The 19,261-nt window shown below is 41.3% G+C and overlaps 1 protein-coding gene across 1 annotated transcript in view; it reads left to right on the top strand.

The window, feature by feature from the left end:
- Window positions 1-13,393, top strand: part of CTDSPL (CTD small phosphatase like) — a 94,683-nt gene extending 81,290 nt beyond the window's left edge. The window contains exons 6-8 of the mRNA XM_070766886.1: window positions 4,849-4,941; window positions 8,771-8,956; window positions 12,943-13,393. Of these exons, the coding sequence (XP_070622987.1) occupies window positions 4,849-4,941; window positions 8,771-8,956; window positions 12,943-13,068 (405 nt within the window). The 3' untranslated portion in view covers window positions 13,069-13,393. The remainder of the gene's footprint in view (window positions 1-4,848; window positions 4,942-8,770; window positions 8,957-12,942) is intronic.
- Window positions 13,394-19,261: the final 5,868 nt, after the last annotated feature.

The raw sequence follows: 19,261 nt of genomic DNA, 5'->3' as shown, positions 1-19,261 counted from the left end.
TTCAGTTCAAAAGCCTGCTTTCCTTCTTGCTCCATTAAATGTTTTCAAGTGGCACAATCCAAATTTCTTAACCCTTCTTTTCAACAATCCTGATGGGTGCCTTAAAGCAGAGGGCCAAAGATGGCTCATAATTTTTTAAAATCAAAATTCTGTGCCCAGAGCACAGTATCTATTAGACTAGTCTTTTTAACTCTATGAGCGATAAAAGAAAATTTTTTAGCATCCTCAAGGGTAATGCATTGAATATATTAGATACTATTAAAATTGTATTCGGAAAGAGCATCCTTCCGTTTGAAAATGCTTTGAGATTCTAATTTGGAGCAAGGAATATTTATAAGATTTATTTATTCATTCATTCATTCATCCATCCATTCATTTGTTTATTTATTTATTTATTTATTGTTAGAGTGGGAAGGGACCATGCGGGTCATCAAGTCCAACCCCTTGCCTAAGCAGGAACCCTATAGCATCCCAGCCAAATGGCAGTCCAATTTCCTCTTTAAAATGTCCAGAGTATTGAAGTTCACAACGTCCGCTGATAGGTTGTTCCACTGGTTGATCGTTCTGACCATCAGGAAGTTCTTCCTTATTTCCAGGTTGAATCTCTCCTTGGTCAGCTTCCAGCCGTTATTCCTCGTCCGGCCCTCTGGTGCCCTGGAGAATAAAGTGATCCTCTCCTCTCTATGGCAACCCCTCATATACCTGTAGACTGCTATCATGTCCACTCTGGCCCTCCTTTTCTCTAGGCTATCCATGCCCAGTTCCCTCAGTCTCTCTTCGTAAGTCTTGGTTTCCAGTCCCTTAATCATCTTGGTTGCTCTTTTCTGCACCTTCTCCAGAGTTTCAAAGTCTCTTTTGAAGTGTGGTGACCAGAACTGAATACAGTACTCCAGGTGTGGTCGGACCAGGGCGTAGTAGAGTGGTATTAAGACTTCCCTGGTCTTGGAGTGTATTCCCCTGTTGATGCAGCTTAGGATTGTATTGGCTTTTTTGGCTGCTGCTGCACATTGCTGGCTCATGTTTAGTTGATTATCTACCAAGACTCCGAGGTCTCTTTCGCCGTTGCTACTGCTGAGAGGGGTTTCTCTCAGGCTGTATGTGTGTCCAGGGTAGAATAGAAATAGAATAGAATAGAATGAATGAGCTGGAAGGGACTTGGGGGTTTTCTAGTCCAGTCCACTGCTGAAGCAGGAGAAACTACTATAGTTTCATCACTTGAGACTGAATGAAGGTTGCATTTATTTGAACATGCAAATATGAATGTGTATTATCTTATTAGATGGTGGGGGGGAAATAAAATATAAGGTACCATATTTTTCAGAGTACAAAATGCACCTTAGTTTTTGGGGAGGAAAAAGATTCACTTAGTTTTAAGTGAATCTTACTTCCCCATTGATTTTTCTTGTCAGAAAGTCACAAAATGTGATTCCCAGATATTGCAACCAGTTTCGTAAACTACTCAAGACTCACTTATACCGCCAGGCATGGGGGAGTTGAGACACCTTTCCCCCAGGCTTTTTTATACTTTGTTTTATGTTTGGTATGAATGTGCTGTTTGGTTTTTTAAATAATGATAGGGTTTTATATGTTTTTAATATTAGATTTGTTCCACTGCTATATTGTTTTTATTACTGTTGTGAGCCGCCCCGAGTCTTCGGAGAGGGGCGGCATAGAAATCTAATTAATAATAATAATAATAATAATAATAATAATAACAACAACAACAACAACAACAACAACAATAATAATAATAATAATAATTAAAAAAAATATGAACCAGTTGCCAAGCATCCAAATTTTGATGACATAATTGTGGGAATGCTGCAAAGGCTGTTAACTGTGAAAAACTCTCATAATGGTTTTTTTTCGGTGCCTGTTGTAACTTTGAATGGTCACCAAATGAACTGTTGTAAGTTGAGGACTATCTGTACTTACAAACTTTAGAAATGGCTCAGAGTGTGTGTAAAACTATGATAAACTGTGAACAGTTGTGCATGGTTTTAGTGTGTAATGATGTTTTGCATCTAATCTATTCTTTTCCTAAAGGACAGCTTTCTTGGTGCGCCTTTGAAGGAGGGGCGGCGGCCGGGTTCAAGTAATCCAGGATAGGCTGTGTGCAATCTTAATGGCCTATCCTTGATTACTTGCCCTGGGACGTAGCCACAGCACGATAAAGAGGATGCTGGAAAGTCCCAGGTCCAGGTGTCTTCTTCGCACTTTTCTAAAAAGGTGGCCTGCAACAAAAGATGTCATATCTCAGGAGTAGATTACTTCCAATTTAAAAAGTCAATTTGAACACATACAAAACCAAAATACATGTTGACATACTTAGAAATGTTTGCCTCTCTCTTTTATTGTACGATTTAATGACAATAAAGCTTTCCTTCCCTTCCTATTCCTATTCTATTATGTATTTTAATACATAATATTTTAATACATAATATTTTGTATTCTGCATTGTATTCCATTCCCATTCCCATTCCATTCTAATTCATTTTATCTTATTCCATTCCATCTCAATTATGATTCTATTCTACTCTACTCCATTCCATTCCCAATTATGTTTCTGATTCTATTCTATTCCTCCTTTATATTCTGTTCTATTCTGTTTTATTTTAATTCTATTCTCCTCTATTCTATTCTGTTCTATTCCTCTATATTCTGTTCTATTCTGTTTTATTTTAATTTCATTCTCCTCTATTCTATTCTGTACTATTCCTCTATATTCTGTTCTATTCTATTCTAATTCTATTCTCCTCTATTCTATTCTGTTCTATTCCTCTATATTCTGTTCTATTCTGTTTTATTTTAATTTCATTCTCCTCTATTCTATTCTGTACTATTCCTCTATATTCTGTTCTATTCTATTGTAATTCTATTCTCCTCTATTCTATTCTATTCTGTTCTATTCTATTTTAATTCTATTCTCCTCTATTCTATTCTGTTCTATTCCTCTATATTCTGTTCTATTCTATTTTACTCTGCATCAGCTGCCAAGGACTTGAATTTTGAACCCATAGCCATGGGGATGTCATTAGTCACTTTTTCCAGTGTCGTTGCAACTCTGAACGGTCACAAAATGAACTGTTGTATTCTATTGTATTGTATTCCATTCTTCCATTTATTTCTATTCCATTCTGCATCTGTCTTAAGTCAGTACAAGTAGTCCTTGACTTACAACCATTCATTTAGTGACTGTTTGAAGTTACACCAGCACTGAAAGATCGGACTTATGACCTTTTTCATACTTATGCAACAACACCATGGTCATGTGATCATGACCATTCGCAACTGATGTGTTTATGACAGTTGCAGTATCCCAGGGTCATGCGATTATCATTTGTAAACTTCTCAACCAGCTTCCAACTAGCAAAGTGAGCGCAGGAAAACTGGATTTGCTACATTGCCATAGAATAGAATAGAATAGAATTTTTATTGGCCAAGTGTGATTGGACACACAAGGAATTTGTCTTGGTGCATATGCTCTCAGCGTACATAAAATAAAATACACATTTGTCAAGAATCATGTGGTACAACACCTAATGATTGTCATAGGGGTCAAATAAGCAATGAAGAAGCAATATTAATAAAAATCTTAGGATATAAGCAACAAGTTACAGTCATACAGTCAACATAGGAGGAATTGGGTGATAGGAATGATGAGAAAAACTAGTAGAATAGAAGTGCAGATTTAGTAGAAAGTCTGACAGTGTTGAGGGAATTATTTGTTTAGTAGAGTGATGGCGTTCACTTTAACAACTGCAGCAAAAAAAAGTCGTAAAATAGTGCAAAAGTCACTTAACAATTAATGCCTTGCATAGGAACAAAAACTTTGAGCTGAAGTCAAAGTCGCAAGTCAAGGACTGCCTGAACATTTTATGTTCAATCATTATGTGGCAGGAGCAATATTTCTTGAGTTAGTATGGATAGGTTTTATTGCATTAGCTGTAATTATTTGCTGAAGTATCTTAGCTACAATCCTATCAACAGCTTTACTCGTAAAGGCCATGAAAATCCATTCCATTCACAAATTTTGCCAATTTGAAAACGAAACAAAACAAAATAGTAGTCCCTTTTCACTTTCAGAACAATATCCATCCTCTTTTTGAAGCCTTGAAAAAAGAGAGCATTGAACCCATTCATTCTTTTTGCAGACGAATAACATTTCTTGAGTTATTTATTTATTATTTATTTATTTATTGGATTTGTATGCTGCCCCTCTCCGGAGACTCGGGGCGGCTAACAGCGACAATAAAACAGTGTACAATAGTAATTTGGTATTAGAAATGATTAAAAATCCATTAATATAAAAACCAAACATACATACATACATACCATGCATAGAATTGTAAAGGCCTAGGGGGAAAGAGGATCTCAATTCCCCCATGCCTGGCGGCAGAGGTGGGTTTTAAGTTGTTTACGAAAGGCAAGGAGGGTGGGGGCAGTTCTAATCTCTGGGGGGAGTTGGTTCCAGAGGGCCGGGGCCGCCACAGAGAAGGCTCTTCCCCTGGGTCCCACCAGGCGACATTGCTTAGTTGACGGGACCCGGAGAAGATCCACTCTGTGGGACCTAACTGGTCGCTGGGATTCGTGCAGCAGAAGGCGGTCCCATGAGTTAGCATGACCTTTAATCCCTTAATTTTAAAATTACATCCCTTTAAGTTTATATTATCTTTTCCAGAGCAGCCTCGCCGATTTATATAGGAACAAAACTAGGTCTGTGTAACGATCCAGCGGGATTTCACTTCGCCTCTTGTTTTCATCAAAATATAAATTGATTCTCCAGGATCACAAACCTCAGCTGCTCATTCTCGAATCTCAGCGCCTGCCTTCTTTCTCCACCTCCAGGTTTACGTGGCAAAGCGGCCACACGTGGACAAATTTCTTCAAAGAATGGGGGACCTTTTTGAATGTGTGCTATTCACAGCCAGCCTCGCAAAAGTAAGCTGCGCAAATCTGTGCGTCTCTTATGCTCACAGTCTTGTCACATTTCAGGTATTCCAAACACACACACCTATCCTGGTTCATTTTGTTACATTGGCTTAGCTCGGTCAGCTGTCCAGCATTTCTAAAGAAACGGGCACTTGGTTAACAATTGTGTTTTCTTCCTTTCTGCAAATCTCCTAGAAAGAAAATTGGGTCCTTTTTTTTTTTTTTTTTGCATATCAAATAAGGAGAAAATAATTATCTTCATCTCCCTCCTTCCCCCCCCCCCTCTGCTTTCTTTATCTGGAAACGTGTACTTTTGCCTGCTAATGTGTGGGTAAGTGTTTCCATGGTAACTGCATCACATATGGGCTCGTCTCATAACTCAGCCTTCTTGGATTGCTCCCGAAGCCAATATGGGAGGCTTTTTTAGTTACCATGGCTATGTGTATTTGGGGAGGGGTGTTAGAGAGAAAAATAGCTTATTACATAATGTATTATCCTTAAACTGGGACAGATTAAGCAGATCTGCTTCACGGTTGGGATCGATGTATGGGCAATTAATAGTACAGTCTTCAAGCAGGTCAAAATGGGCACAGCAAATTATATACAGTGGTGCCTCTACCTAAGAACGCCTCTACTTACGAATTTTTCTAGATAAGATTTTTTTTTGCCTCTTCTCAAGAACCATTTTCCACTTACAAACCAAAGCCTCCGAAACTGTAACCATAAAAGGTGGGGAGAAGCCACCGTGGGGCCTCTCTAGGAATCTCCTGGGAGGAAACAGGGCCGGAAAAGGCGGGGAGAAGCCACCGTGGGGCCTCTCTAGAAATCTCCTGGGCGGAAACAGGGCCGGCCGGAAAAGGCGGGGAGAAGCCACCGTGGGGCCTCTCTAGGAATCTCCTGGGAGGAAACAGGGCCGGAAAAGGCGAGGAGAAGCCACCGTGGGGCCTCTCTAGGAATCTCCTGGGAGGAAACAGGGCCAGAAAAGGCGGGGAGAAGCCTCCGTGGGGCCTCTCTAGGAATCTCCTGGGAGGAAACAGGGCCTCCATCCTCCCTATCGTTTCCCCAATCGCATGCATTGTTTGCTTTTACATTGATATCCTATGGGAGAAATTGCTTCTTCTTACAAACTTTTCTACTTAAGAACCTGGTCAAGGAATGAATTAAGTTCGTAAGTAGAGGTACCGCTGTATATCTATATATAAAATGCAAATTCTGCTGATGTTATCTGTCTTTGTGGATTGTCTAACCAAGAAGGGAGGGGACCAATATCTTCGTTGTGCCCTTGAATTAGAAGTCGTCGTGCTTTTAGTGTCTTCCACCATAAATGTTTTAGTCTCGTGGTGTTTCCAGTGTTGTCCGTAGCTGTGATAGCAGAAAAGCTCTGGTTGCTTTTGTAGAGGGTCAAATCATTATCGTGCACACTTTGATAGCAGTGAAGAAATTAAGAAGGTTCATTGAACCAGTGGAATAGAATATCCTCAAAAATAAGTTGGGGGGCTTCCAGATCCCTATCCAGATATAACTTTCTCAGCAGCTGCAAGAAACAGCAGAATGCCTTTTTACACATTTTTCATCTAAATATGATATTTTAGGAGTGATGCTGGCAGAGAACCCAGGCTCAAATATTTCAGGTGGCAGCAAAACCCCGAGCTTCAGCACTAAAGCAGCTTTAATATTCTTCAATTTTCCAGGAAGGTTCAGCAGGCTTTTCTGTTTTAGTTCTTGAGAAAGAAGGCTAGAAATCAAGATAAGTTCATTAGACCAGTGTTTCCCAACCTTGGCAACTTGAAGATATTTGGACTTCAACTCCCTGAATTCCCCAGCCAGCATTCGCTGGCTGGGGGATTCTGGGAGTTGAAGTCCAAATATCTCCAAGTTGTCAAGGTTGGGAAACACTGCATTAGACTTCCGCATTTTCATTGAAACATTTCTGTGCCATTTAAATTGAAAGCATCGTATTTGGGCATTGCAGTGAAATTAGAAGTTTTTCTAATCTGTGCTCTGAAATTCTACGCCGTGTGGAAAATTACAAGATATAAAGTTTTCAAATTAAAACAGGATTGTTATAAAATTACAAATAATATGGCAAGAAGGGTTGTAAAATAGGGCAAAACCTACTTGACAAATATCTCACTTAACAATAGAAATTTTGACTCAAAGTCAATAGGGAAGCCAGATTCACTTAACAACTGAGTTACTAACCTATCAAGTGCAGTGAACTACTGGCAGGAAAGGTTGTAAAACAGGGCAAAACCCACTTAACAAATATCTCACTTAACAATAGAAATTTTGACTCAAACTCAATAGGGAAGCCAGATTCACTTAACAACTGAGTTACTAACCTATCAAGTGCAATGAACTATTGGCAGGAAATGTTGTAAAACAGGGCAAAATTCACTTAAATATCTCACTTAACAACCAAAATTTTGGGCTCAATTTTGGTCATAAGTTGAAGATGACTTGTATTTTTGTGTGCTTAAGCCTCAATTTTCTGGGGCCTCTCTTAACAGTTAGTTGCTAGGAAGACCTCTTGTCCTAAGCTTGAACCATTTCCACCAGGCAACCCCCCCTCCAAAAAACCCCACTTTGGTTCCTCAAACTTGGCAACTTTAAGACTTGTGGATTTCAACTCCCAGAATTCTCCAGCCAGCTATTTATTTATTTATTTATTTATTGGATTTGTATGCCGCCCCTCTCCGCAGACTCGAGGCGGCTAACAACAGTAATAAAACAGTATATAACAATAATCCAATACTAAAAACAGTTAAAAACCCATTATATAAAAACCAATCATACATACAGACATACCATGCATAAAATTTTAATGGCCTAGGGGGGAAAATGTATCTCAGTTTCAAGCAGCTTAAGAAAGGCAAGGAGAGTGGGGGCAATTCTAATCTCTGGGGGGAGTTGGTTCCAGAGGGCCGGGGCCATCACAGAGAAGGCTCTTCCTCTGGGTCCCGCCAAATGACATTGTTTGATTGATGGGACCCGGAGAAGACCCACTCTGTGGGACCTAACTGGTCGCTGGGATTCATGCAGCAGAAGGCGGTCCCTGAGGTAATCTGGTCCGGTGCCATGAAGGGCTTTATAGGTCATAACCAACACTTTGAATTGTGACCGGAAACTGATCGGCAACCAATGCAGACTGCGGAGTGTTGGTGTAACATGGGCATATTTGGGAAAGCCCATGATTGCTCTCACAGCTGCATTCTGCACGATCTGAAGTTTCCGAACACTTTTCAAAGGTAGCCCCATGTAGAGAGCATTACAGTAGTCGAACCTCAAGGTGATGAGGGCATGAGTGACTGTGAGCAGTGACTCCCGGTCCAGATAGGGCCGCAACTGGTGCACCAGGCGAACCTGGGTAAACGCCCCCCTCACCACAGCTGAAAGATGTTTCTCTAATGTGAGCTGTGGATCGAGGAGGACGCCCAAGTTGCGAACCCTCTCTGAAGGGGTCAATGATTCTCCCCCCAGGGTAATGGACGGACAGATGGAATTGTCCTCGGGAGGCAAGACCCACAGCCACTCCGTCTTGTCTGGCTAAGGAATTCTGGGAATTGAAACCCACAAGTTTTAAAGTTGCCAACTTTGAAAACCTGTTTTAAACCAAGCTCTGCCATCATTTTTTGAGTTCTGGAAGTTTTACATCACATCCTAAGAAAGCACTTAGCCACACTTTCATCATGGCTATATCTTTATTTCTTCATTGGGGCTTATTTAATATTAGTATATAAAAAGTATACATTTGCTTTTCGCGGGGAAAGAAACATTCTCTTATTTGTTAACCATAAGCCCTTTTCTTTTCTTTTTATTTTTTTTAAAAATTCAAAAGTATGCCGATCCAGTGGCTGATTTGTTGGACCGTTGGGGTGTATTTACGACTCGACTCTTTCGGGAATCCTGTGTTTTCCACAGAGGAAATTATGTGAAAGACCTTAGCCGGCTTGGACGAGATTTGAGCAAAGTTGTCATTGTAGACAATTCTCCTGCCTCTTACATCTTCCACCCTGAAAATGCTGTAAGTAATTCTAATCTCCCGTTTTGTGGTTGTTCAGTCATTAAATTGTGTCTGACTCCATGGACCGCAGCCTTATCTTTCACTGTCTTCCTATTAACATGTGAAGTGTTTATTTATTTATTTTATTTATATATTAAATTTGTATGCCGCCCCTCTCCATAGACTCAGGGCGGCTCACAACAGTAATAGAAAAACAATGTACAATGCAAATCTAATAATTAAAACTAAAATCCCATAATTAAAAAAAACATGCACACAACATACCGTAGCATACATAAACAATATAGGCCTGGGGAAGTTATCTCAGTTCCCTCATGCCTGATGGCAGAGGTGGGATTTAAGGAGTTTACGAAAGGCAAGGAGGGTGGGGGCAATTCTAATCTTAGGAGGGAGCTGGTTCCAGAGGGTCGGGGCCGCCACAGAGAAGGCTCTTCCCCTGGGACCCGCCAAACAACATTGTTTAGTCGACGGGATCTGGAGAAGGCCAACTCTGCGGGACCTAATCAGATTCGTGCGGCAGAAGGCGGTCCCGGAGATACAGTATTCTGGTCCGATGCCATGAAGGGCTTTATTGGTCACAACCAACACTTTGAATTGTGACCGGAAATTGATCGGCAACCAATGCAGACTGCGGAGTGTTGGTGTAACATGGGCATCCCTAGGGAAGCCCATGATTGCTCTCGCAGCTGCATTCTGCACGATCTGAAATTTCCGAACACTCTTCAAAGGTAGCCCCACGTAGAGAGCGTTACAGTAGTTGAACCTCGAGGTGATGAGGGCGTGAGTAATGATTCCCAGTCCAAATACGGCTACAACTGGTGCACCAGGCGAACCTAGGCAAATGCCCCTCTCACCACACCTGAAAAATGGTTTCTAATGTGAGCTGTGGATTGAGGAGGACGCCCAAGTTGAGGACCCTCTCTGAGGGGGTCAATAATTCCCCCCCCCCAGGGTTATGGATGGACAGATGGAATTGTCCCTGGGAGGCAGAACCCACAGCCACTCCGTCTTATCCGGGTTGAGTTTGAGTCTGTTGATACCCATCCAGACCCCAACAGCCTCCAGGCACCGGCACATCACTTCCACTGCTTCGTTGACTGGACATGGGGTGGAGATGTACAACTGGGTATCATCAGTATACTGATGATACCTCACCCCATGCCCTTGGATGATCTCACCCAGCAGTTAATACTGCTTTATAAGGCCTTTGTAAGACCACACTTGGAATACAACATCCAGTTTTGGTCACCAAAAGATGTTGAGTCTCTAGAAAATATGCAGAGAAGAGCAACAAAGGTGATCAGAGGTCTGCAGGTGAAAACATGAATTGGTTTTCTCTGATTTAATGAAAAGAAGGACTAGGGGAGACATGACAGCAGTCTTCCAATATTTGAGGGCCTGCCAGAAGTAAAAGAGAGTCACGAATCCCAGCGACCGGTTAGGTCCCACAGAGTTGGCCTTCTCCGGGCCCCGTCGACTAAGCAATGTCGTTTGGCGGGACCCAGGGGAAGAGCCTTCTCTGTGGCGGCCCCGACCGTCTGGGACCAGCTCCCCCCAGATATCAGAGTTGCCCCCACCCTCCTTGCCTTTCGCAAGCTCCTTAAAACCCACCTCTGTCGTCAGGCATGGAGGAATTGAAATTTCCCTTCCCCCTAGGCTTATAGAATTTATACATGGTATGCTTGTATGTATGAGTGGTTCTTTAAATTGGGGTTTTTTAGATTATTTTTAATATTAGATTTGTTTACATTGCCTTTTTATATTGTTGTTAGCCGCCCTGAGTCTTCGGAGAGGGGCGGCATACAAATCTAATCAATACAAATACAAATACAAAGCACCTGAGGGCAAGACAAGAAGCAATGGATGGAAACTAATCAAGGAGAGAAGCAAGGTAGAACTAAGGAGAAATTTCTTCAGGGTTAATCAGTGGAACGACTTTCCTCCAGAAGTTATAAATGCTCCAACACTGGAGTTTTAAAGAAGAGACTACACAGTCCTTTCTCTGAAATGGTTTAGGGCAGGGGTCCCCAAACTTTTTACACAGGGGGCCAGTTCACTGTCCCTCGGACTGTTGGAAGGCCAGACTATAAAAAAAAACCTATGAACAAATCCCTATGCACACTGCACATACCTTGTTTTAAAGTAAAAAAACAAAATGGGGACATACTATTTAGAGGGGGGGAGAAGGGCTGAAATTCATGTATGTTTATGTTTTGTTTTTAATTTTCTTTTGTTAGCATCTGATTGGCTATACAAGGTTTTCTTGGCTTACGAAAAATGTATAAAGAAAGAAGGAAGCACTTTGGCACAATGGTTAATAAGTTAGAAATATAATTGGTGTTGTACTTTTTGAAGGATCATTAAGGAGGGAATTTAATTAAAAGAAAAGTATATACCTGGATGACAACATTAGAAAAAAACCTTTTCCAACTTTTTGATGATTGATATTAGTTACTAACAAAATACCACATTTTATTCATGGAAAATTAGATGGTACATTGTATTGTTTGAATGTATGTTGAGAGAAAAAATTTAAAAAATTTACACACACACACCATTTCTCCTTCCTTCCTTCCCTCCCTCCCTCCCTACATCGTCTACTTTTCTCTCGCTCGCTCGCTTTCTCTCTCACTCACTCTCTTTCTTTCTTTCTTTCTCTCTCTCTTGCTCTTTCTCTCTTTTGCTTTCTTTCTCTCTCTCTTGCTTTTTTTCTCTCCTTTGCTCTCTCTTTCTCACTCTCTTACTATTTCTCTCTCTCTTGCTTTCTTTCTCTCCTTTGCTCTCTCTTTCTCACTCTCTTACTATTTCTCTCTCTCTTGCTTTCTTTCTCTCCTTTGCTCTCTCTTTCTCACTCTCTTACTATTTCTCTCTCTCTTGCTTTCTTTCTCTCCTTTGCTCTCTCTTTCTCACTCGTTCTTACTATTTCTCTTCCTCCCTCCCTTTCTCTCTCCCTCTCTTTCTCCCCTTTCCTTCCCTCCCTCCCTTCTATCCTTCCTTCCTCTCCACTTCTCTTTCCCTCCCTCTTATTCCCTTCTCTTTCCCTTCTCTTTCTTTCTCTCCTCTCTTCTCTCCCCATAGAGGATTCTCCCAACAAGCCTCCACCCTCTGACCCCGGACTCCCATTCAATCCCCATTCAGAAAACTGGTGCAAGTCTTCCCCGCACTTTCCTTGCTGCTCCCCGCCCCAACTCCGACTCCCAGCTTCCCTAGCCGCTAGAGGGGACAGTGGCCAGAAGCAAAGGATGCAGAACCATCCTGTGCTCCTGTCACTCACCCGCGGGCCGTATAAATGGCTTCAGTGGGCCGCATGTAGCCCGCGGACCGTAGTTTGGGGACCGCTGCTTTAAAGCTTCAAGCAACCTACAACTTGGTTGCCGATCAATTTCCGGTCACAATTCAAAGTGTTGGTCATCACCTATAAAGCCCTTCATGGCACCGGACCAGGGTATCTACGAGACCGCCTTCTGCCGCACAAATCCCAGCGACCGGTTAGGTCCCACAGAGTTGGCCTTCTCCAGGTCCCGTCAACAAAACAATGTCGTTTGGCGGGACCCAGGGGAAGAGCCTTCTCTGTGGTGGCCCCGGCCCTCTGGAACCAACTCCCCCCGGAGATTAGAATAGCCCCCACCCTCCTTGCCTTTCGTAAGCTCCTTAAAACCCACCTCTGCTGTCAGGCGTGGGGGAACTGAGATATTCTTTCTCCCTGGGCCTCTACAATTTATGCATGGTATGTTTGTTTGTTTGTTTGTAGGTATGTTTGGTTTTATAAATAAGGGGTTTTCTTTTAATTGTTTTATTATTAGTTTTAGTATTGGATTTACATGATGTTTTGTACTATTGTTGTTAGCCACCCCGAATCTACGGAGAGGGGCGGCATACAAATCCAATAAATAAATAAAATAAATAAATAAACTGCAGAGCTATCGTTTCATGAATAATAATATTAATATGTTGGGCTATTGTTGGTTTTTTTTAAAAAATGTCAGGTGCCTGTCCAATCCTGGTTTGACGACATCACAGACACGGAATTGCTCGACCTTATTCCTTTCTTCGAAAGACTAAGCCATGAGGAGGAAGTCTACACCATGCTCCATGGGCTGTGCAACAGGTAGTCCCTGCAACACCTGCGCTGCCGAATCTCTCAGAAGTTTCTCTTTGGATGCACCTTCAATGTTTTCTGATCTTCTTCTGCCATGAAAAAACAGTCGTGAGCGACCCATTGCTTCTAAATCACGATGTTTGACTTAACGCCTTGTCGCGAACGGGTTGAACGTCTTAAAGAAATCAAGAAAGAAAGTGATGGGAAAGAAAAGAAGCTTATTTTGAATGGGACGTTGGACGCCTTTCATGGGCACGTTTGACAAATGTTGCTTTTTGTAGTATTATTATCATTATTTTCCTTAAGACATGCCAAAAAAAAAGAAAGAAAAAGAAAAATATGAACGCTTGGTGTTAACGTCACCAGCCGAGTCATCCCTCCCCTTTTCCCTGCTCATCCTGCTATGCAGAGTGTTTTCCCCACCTTGACCTTCTTGCTTCATTTAGAGCAGTTGACCTGACTCTCAACTTAAATTTCTTCCAGGATGAAGTGCCTTTTTGAATGTTGTTTAAAGATTTACAAAAAAAAAAAGAAAAGAAAAAGAAAAAAAAATCATTTTTGTACAAGAGGTATTTCCAGAATCTTATAGTCTTGTATTGTTTAAATGCTTGAAGAAGGGGGGGGGGGGGGGATAACAGAGTTGGGAGAACTTTTTTTTAAAAAAAATAGAGCAACTTAAAAACTATGGAATCAAAGAAGAAATTTTGGAAAGGGTTGTTACTGTCCTTAAAATATCAATGGCTACATTTTGTGCCACATTTGAAGCTGCGTAACAATAGGTAGAAATACAGTGTTCCCTCGCTTTTTGCGGGGGATGCGTTCCGAGACTGCCTGTGAAAGTCCAATTTCCGCGAAGTAGAGATGCGGAAGTAAATACACTATTTTGGGCTATGAGCAGTATCACAAGCCTTCCCTTAACACTTTAAACTCCTAAATTGCAATTTCCCATTCCCTTAGCAACCATTCAGATTATTACTCACCATGTTTATTTATTAAAGTTTATTAAAAAAAATATTTAATAAAGGCAGATGAAAGTTTGGTGATGACATATGACGTCATCGGGTGGGAAAAACCGTGGTATAGGGGAAAAAACCGCAAAGTATTTTTTAATTAATATTTTTGAAAAACCGTGGTATAGACTTTCCGCGAAGTTCGAACCCGCGAAAATCGAGGGAACACTGTAATTGGAGTAACATCTAAGGTGGAGATGCAGCTCCCTTACTAATTTGGATGATGTTTTGCACTTAGATTAGGGCATATCTGCATTATTATTAGTATTATTTTATGGAATAGAGCAAAATGGAATGGGAAGAGTCTTTGTGTTTGCTAGCATACAACTGCCAGATGTTTCTGAGGTCAGGGATAAAATAGAGAGAAAGCATAGAAGACAATGAGTGTATTTGTTCAGCATGAAGTATTTATAGTGAGGTATTGCAAACGATGCCCTAAAGACCCAGGGAAAGTGAAGTTTATTTCCACAGCCCCCTCTGTTTTATTTTGATTTTTTTCCTCTGAATTGCTGCTAACGAATGCTCACCAAATGGAATTGAAGTTGCTGAACCTTGGCTGTTATACTGTTCTTTGCCGCTGTGCCTGTGCTACTGGAATTTCAAAAGCCTTTTATATCCTTAGTTTCTGGCCAATGCAATCACGTGTTAATTTATATATATATATATATATATATTTCATTCAGAGTTGCCACCAGTCTTTCCACACTGGAATTTTTCTTCCCTTCATGCTTCTTTCATTTTTGTTAAAAAAAGAGAAAAATCAGAATGTTAGTTCTGTGCTTTAATTCTATGATGGAATATTTGATTCTTCTTAGCAACTTTCTCAATGCATGGAGATCCTTAGAACTAACAGCATTTAGGGGAAATTTGGGTTGTTGGAGTGAGTTTTTTTAGTAACTTCATTTAGTACGTGCTTACTCCTTCACTCCTTAGTATAGATTCTATACTAAGGAACAAAACTTTGTCTTTTTCTAAAAATCATAACCCTGTTAAGTAAATTGATCTGAGAGAAAGCACAATTGCACTTATACTGAGTATTTTTTTTGTTATTGTTGCTATTTTGGTCAAGATCGTCAAATCATTTTTCTATTATTTAGATCAGGGGTCACCAACCTTGGCAACCTCAACTCTTGTGGACTTCAAGTCCTAGAATTCCTCAGCCAGCTCAGATTTGCTGAGGAATTCTGGGAGTTGAAGTCCACAAGAGTTGAAGTCAGTGTTCCCTCTAATTTTTTTTTTTGGGGGGGGTGAGCGGAAAAGTATAGTGTCTGAGCAGCAGTCCCTTCAGGACTGGGTGGCACAGAAATAATACATAAATAAACAAACAAACAAACAAACAAATAAAAAACCCACCCTGTTTTGCCTCAGAGAATTTCAAAATAAAATACTGTACTGTGTGTCTATAACAGTGAGCTCATAATAGGGCAACTCTATCAATATCAAAATGCCACTTAAATAGTTGAGCTAGTTTCAAACTAGATTTTGATTTTCTTTCTCTCTTCCTTACTCCCATTCTTTTTCTTTCTCTTTTCCTTCCTCTCTTTTTTCTGTCTGTTTCTCTCTCTTCCTCTCTTCCTCTCTCTCTCCTTCCCTCTCACTCTTTCCCTCTCGGCTTCTGGGCAGGTTTGGAAAACTCTGAGTTGATGATGATTTTTAAGTGAGCGATTGCTCACTGCTCAGCTTAGAGGGAACTATGGTTGAAGTTGCCAAGGTTGGAGACCCCTGGTTTATATGTAGGCATTTTTTTCATCTTTGGAGAGAAACATTGGTGGTCTATGTCTGTCTGTCTCTCTCTCTCTCTCCTCCCCCCACCTCTCTCATACGTTCCCATCCTTGTAAATTCATTTCTTAATTATTATTATTTTTTTACACCAGCCGAAGCTCTTTGAAACGCTCAAATTAGCCATATTGGACAAGAACTGTCTTTAAAACATTTGGTGCTTATCCCAAAAACAAACAAACGGAAACCTCTGAAATTACAGGTTCTTGCTCCTTGCCTTTGCCTAGTTTAAGCTGAATTTGTTTAAAAAGGTTTTTTATTTTTTAAAAAGAGAGAGAATCAGTTAAGAAGCAAACGGGCTCATCTTTTCAGAGTGAACATTCAGGCCAACCTCCATAGGCAGAGAAATAGGTAAACATAGGCACAGTGAAATGAAAAAAAGCCCCAAACCAGATTTTGACTCCATCCAAGGTATTTTTGATCAGTGTTGGAGAGCTCTACCAGTATTGTACAAGCAGGACAGTCCTATATACAGAGGTGGGGTAGGTAGCAAAATCGCTTAATTTCAATGAGATTTATATTTTGGGCATTTGAGTTCAAAGCAGTGAAGCATTTATACTGCCAAAGCCTGTTCTCTAAGCAGTATTTTTTTTTTCTACTGTATTTGTGGCTTTCCAAGCCTCAGACGCAGACTGCAGGGAAAACGAATTCAGGTTGTGACGGGCAAATACGATGGCAATGGTTGATATTAAGTTGAAGAAAACTTGGGGTGTTTTTTTCTGACTCACCTTGTATCTTTTGATCTTCCCAACAATCACTTTCCATCATACCTTGCCCTTTCTAATAATGTGTGTTTCTTGGACAGTTTTGTGCGGTCAGTTTGTGCGTAACGCAGGGCATTTTGTTTTACTTGGCTTTTTTTATAAAATCAGTGGGTTGGGGTTTTTTTTCCCTCTCTCTCTCTCCAGTTGCCTTAAATGTCTGTGAATGAATGTTAATTATGAAAAGTGTCTTGTAACATGATGGGAATCCCACATCCAGCAGACAACAGAACTTCCAGTGGGGGGGTCCCAATTCTGATCAATTCTGGGGAGGTGGAAATTGATTAATTTTTGGAAAATCACGGTTATAGCAATCTGGCGCCTCTTCCTTACTTGGGCACGATTTCATTCTGCAGCTCCTAAGATGAATGTAGTCCTGAGAACACAGGATGCTACTCATGGAAGCCTGTTTTAAAATTTAGGCATTATTTCTGATTGCAACGGGTTTTCTGAGACAATACATTTTTTGTGGAATTGTTTATGAAGCATCTTACAGCCATATTCAAGGTGCTTAGAAATCCCTCAGAACTATTGTCCTGGAATAAAATCAGGTTTTGTCCACTTTCGATGAGCCATTAGCCCGCCAAATTCTTGGACACAAGGCAGGGGATACCTTGTAGGTAATGGACAATCCTGCATGGCTGTAAATTAGAATTCTTTTGACATCTATACAATTTTCAGGCACACACTGGCCAGTCGTATTTGCCCTGGGGTCAACACAACATGATGGCCCTTTGTAGAAATGTTAGCCAAGATGGTGCTCTTGATTGGAAGGGCATGAGTCAACAACATCGACCACATTCTGCAATGGAGCCGGAGAATGGACTATCTTGAATGTAAGCAGCCCAGGGAGAAGGTGGGGGCGGAGTAAAAAAAAGTCGATAAAGGGGCGGGGCTTGTGGCCATCTTTAATCCCCTATTCCTAATCCAGAACCCTAAACTTCTGCTTTCCTCTTGAGAAGTTCTGTTTTCAGTTGTATGGAGATTTTTGTTTGTATTGGGGAGGGTGGAGTGATTTAAAAATGGGCATGATGCAACACCAGCACTTGAAGGATTCCTAGAATATGATATTTCCTTCCTTCCTTCCTTCCTCCCTCCCTCCCTTCCCTCCTTCCTCCCTCCCTCCCTTCCCTCCTTCCTTCCCTCCTCCCTCCCTCCCTTCCCTCCTTCCTTCCTTCCCTCCTCCCTCCCTTCCCTCCTTCCTTCCTCCCTTCACTCCTCCCTCCCTTCCCTCCTTCCTTCCTTCCTCCCTCCCTCCCCTCCTTCCTTTCTCCCTTCCCTCCTCCCTCCCTTCCCTCCTTCCTTCCTTTACTCCTTCCTTCCTTCCCTCCTCCCTCCCCTCCTTCCTTCCTCCCTCCCTCCCTTCCTTCCTCCCTCCCTCCCTTCCCTCCTTCCTCCCTTCCCTCCTCCCTCCCTTCCCTCCTTCCTTCCTTCACTCCTCCCTCCCTTCCCTCCTTCCTTCCTTCCTTCCTCCCCTCCTCCCTCCCTCCCCTCCTTCCTTTCTCCCTTCCCTCCTCCCTCCCTTCCCTCCTTCCTTCCTTTACTCCTCCCTTCCCTCCTTCCTTCCTTCCCTCCTCCCTCCCCTCCTTCCTTCCTTCCCTCTCTCCCTCCCTCCCTCCCTCCCACATCCTTCCTTTCCTTTCCCACATCCTCCCTTCCCCTCCCTTCCTTTGTTCCTCTCTCCCTCCCCTTTCCTCTCTCCACACCCTTCCCTTTTCTTCCCTTCTTTTCCCTTCCCTTCGTATTTTCTTTGCTCTCATAAACACTACGGAGCCATTGTGGTATCATGGGAGAATTGTGTCCATTCAGTCTTTCCTCTTGCTTGATAAAGTTACTCAGGTCTTGCCATGGTGAGTAACTTAACACAGGGCGAAAAAGGACCGTGCCTGACACCTGTCTTCTAAACACTGACAGCTCTGCAGAGTTGTTACATCCATTGTGTATTTCATTGTACTTAGTCTAATTCATTTAACCTTCTAGTTTTGATCTCAAGTTGGGAAGTAGAATGCTCTGGATACCAATGAATAAATATCCACAATAGTTAAACAAATACTGGCTGTGGCCAGAAATATATTTTACCAAAACTGGAAAGGGATGGGAGGGGAAATGGTCAAAAAAATAAGGTGCACAGTTGTTCCTTCTTGCTCGACATTTTTTGTACTGTAACTTTAAAAAAAAACACATCAAGGAAAGCTTTTAATTGACAAATCGCTCCACCTCTAGAGTTGTTTAATTTGTGGTGTGTGCCGTCTTTATTCCTGACATTAATGATGAACTTGAATGAAAATTTTGAAATTCCGATCTCAAAAAACTCTGGAAATATCAGTGTGTTTTAAAAAAATAAAGCTGTAGTCTATATATATATATATTTTGAAAAATGAAAAAAAATGCTCTATAGATTGTTTTCTAAAAATAATAATAATAAACCAAACCGTACAGTTCTATTGTAAATCGAATGTTTTTGCCTCTGATTTAAAGGTGCTGCAATAATTATTTTGACTGGGAAAGCAAGTTGGGGTTGAAAAATGGCTTGAAATCAGCTACCTATGCAAAGTAAATAAAAGTTGGTTATTTTTTTTCCTATTTTATTTCTGAGAACTATGAAAAGATCACAAGCAATGGGGGAATTGTTTGTTAATCTAATAAAGAGACGGT

The sequence above is a fragment of the Erythrolamprus reginae genome, chromosome Z (genome assembly GCF_031021105.1).
Source record: "Erythrolamprus reginae isolate rEryReg1 chromosome Z, rEryReg1.hap1, whole genome shotgun sequence".
NCBI lineage: Eukaryota > Metazoa > Chordata > Lepidosauria > Squamata > Dipsadidae > Erythrolamprus > Erythrolamprus reginae.
This window is presented reverse-complemented; position numbering and strand designations above follow the sequence as displayed.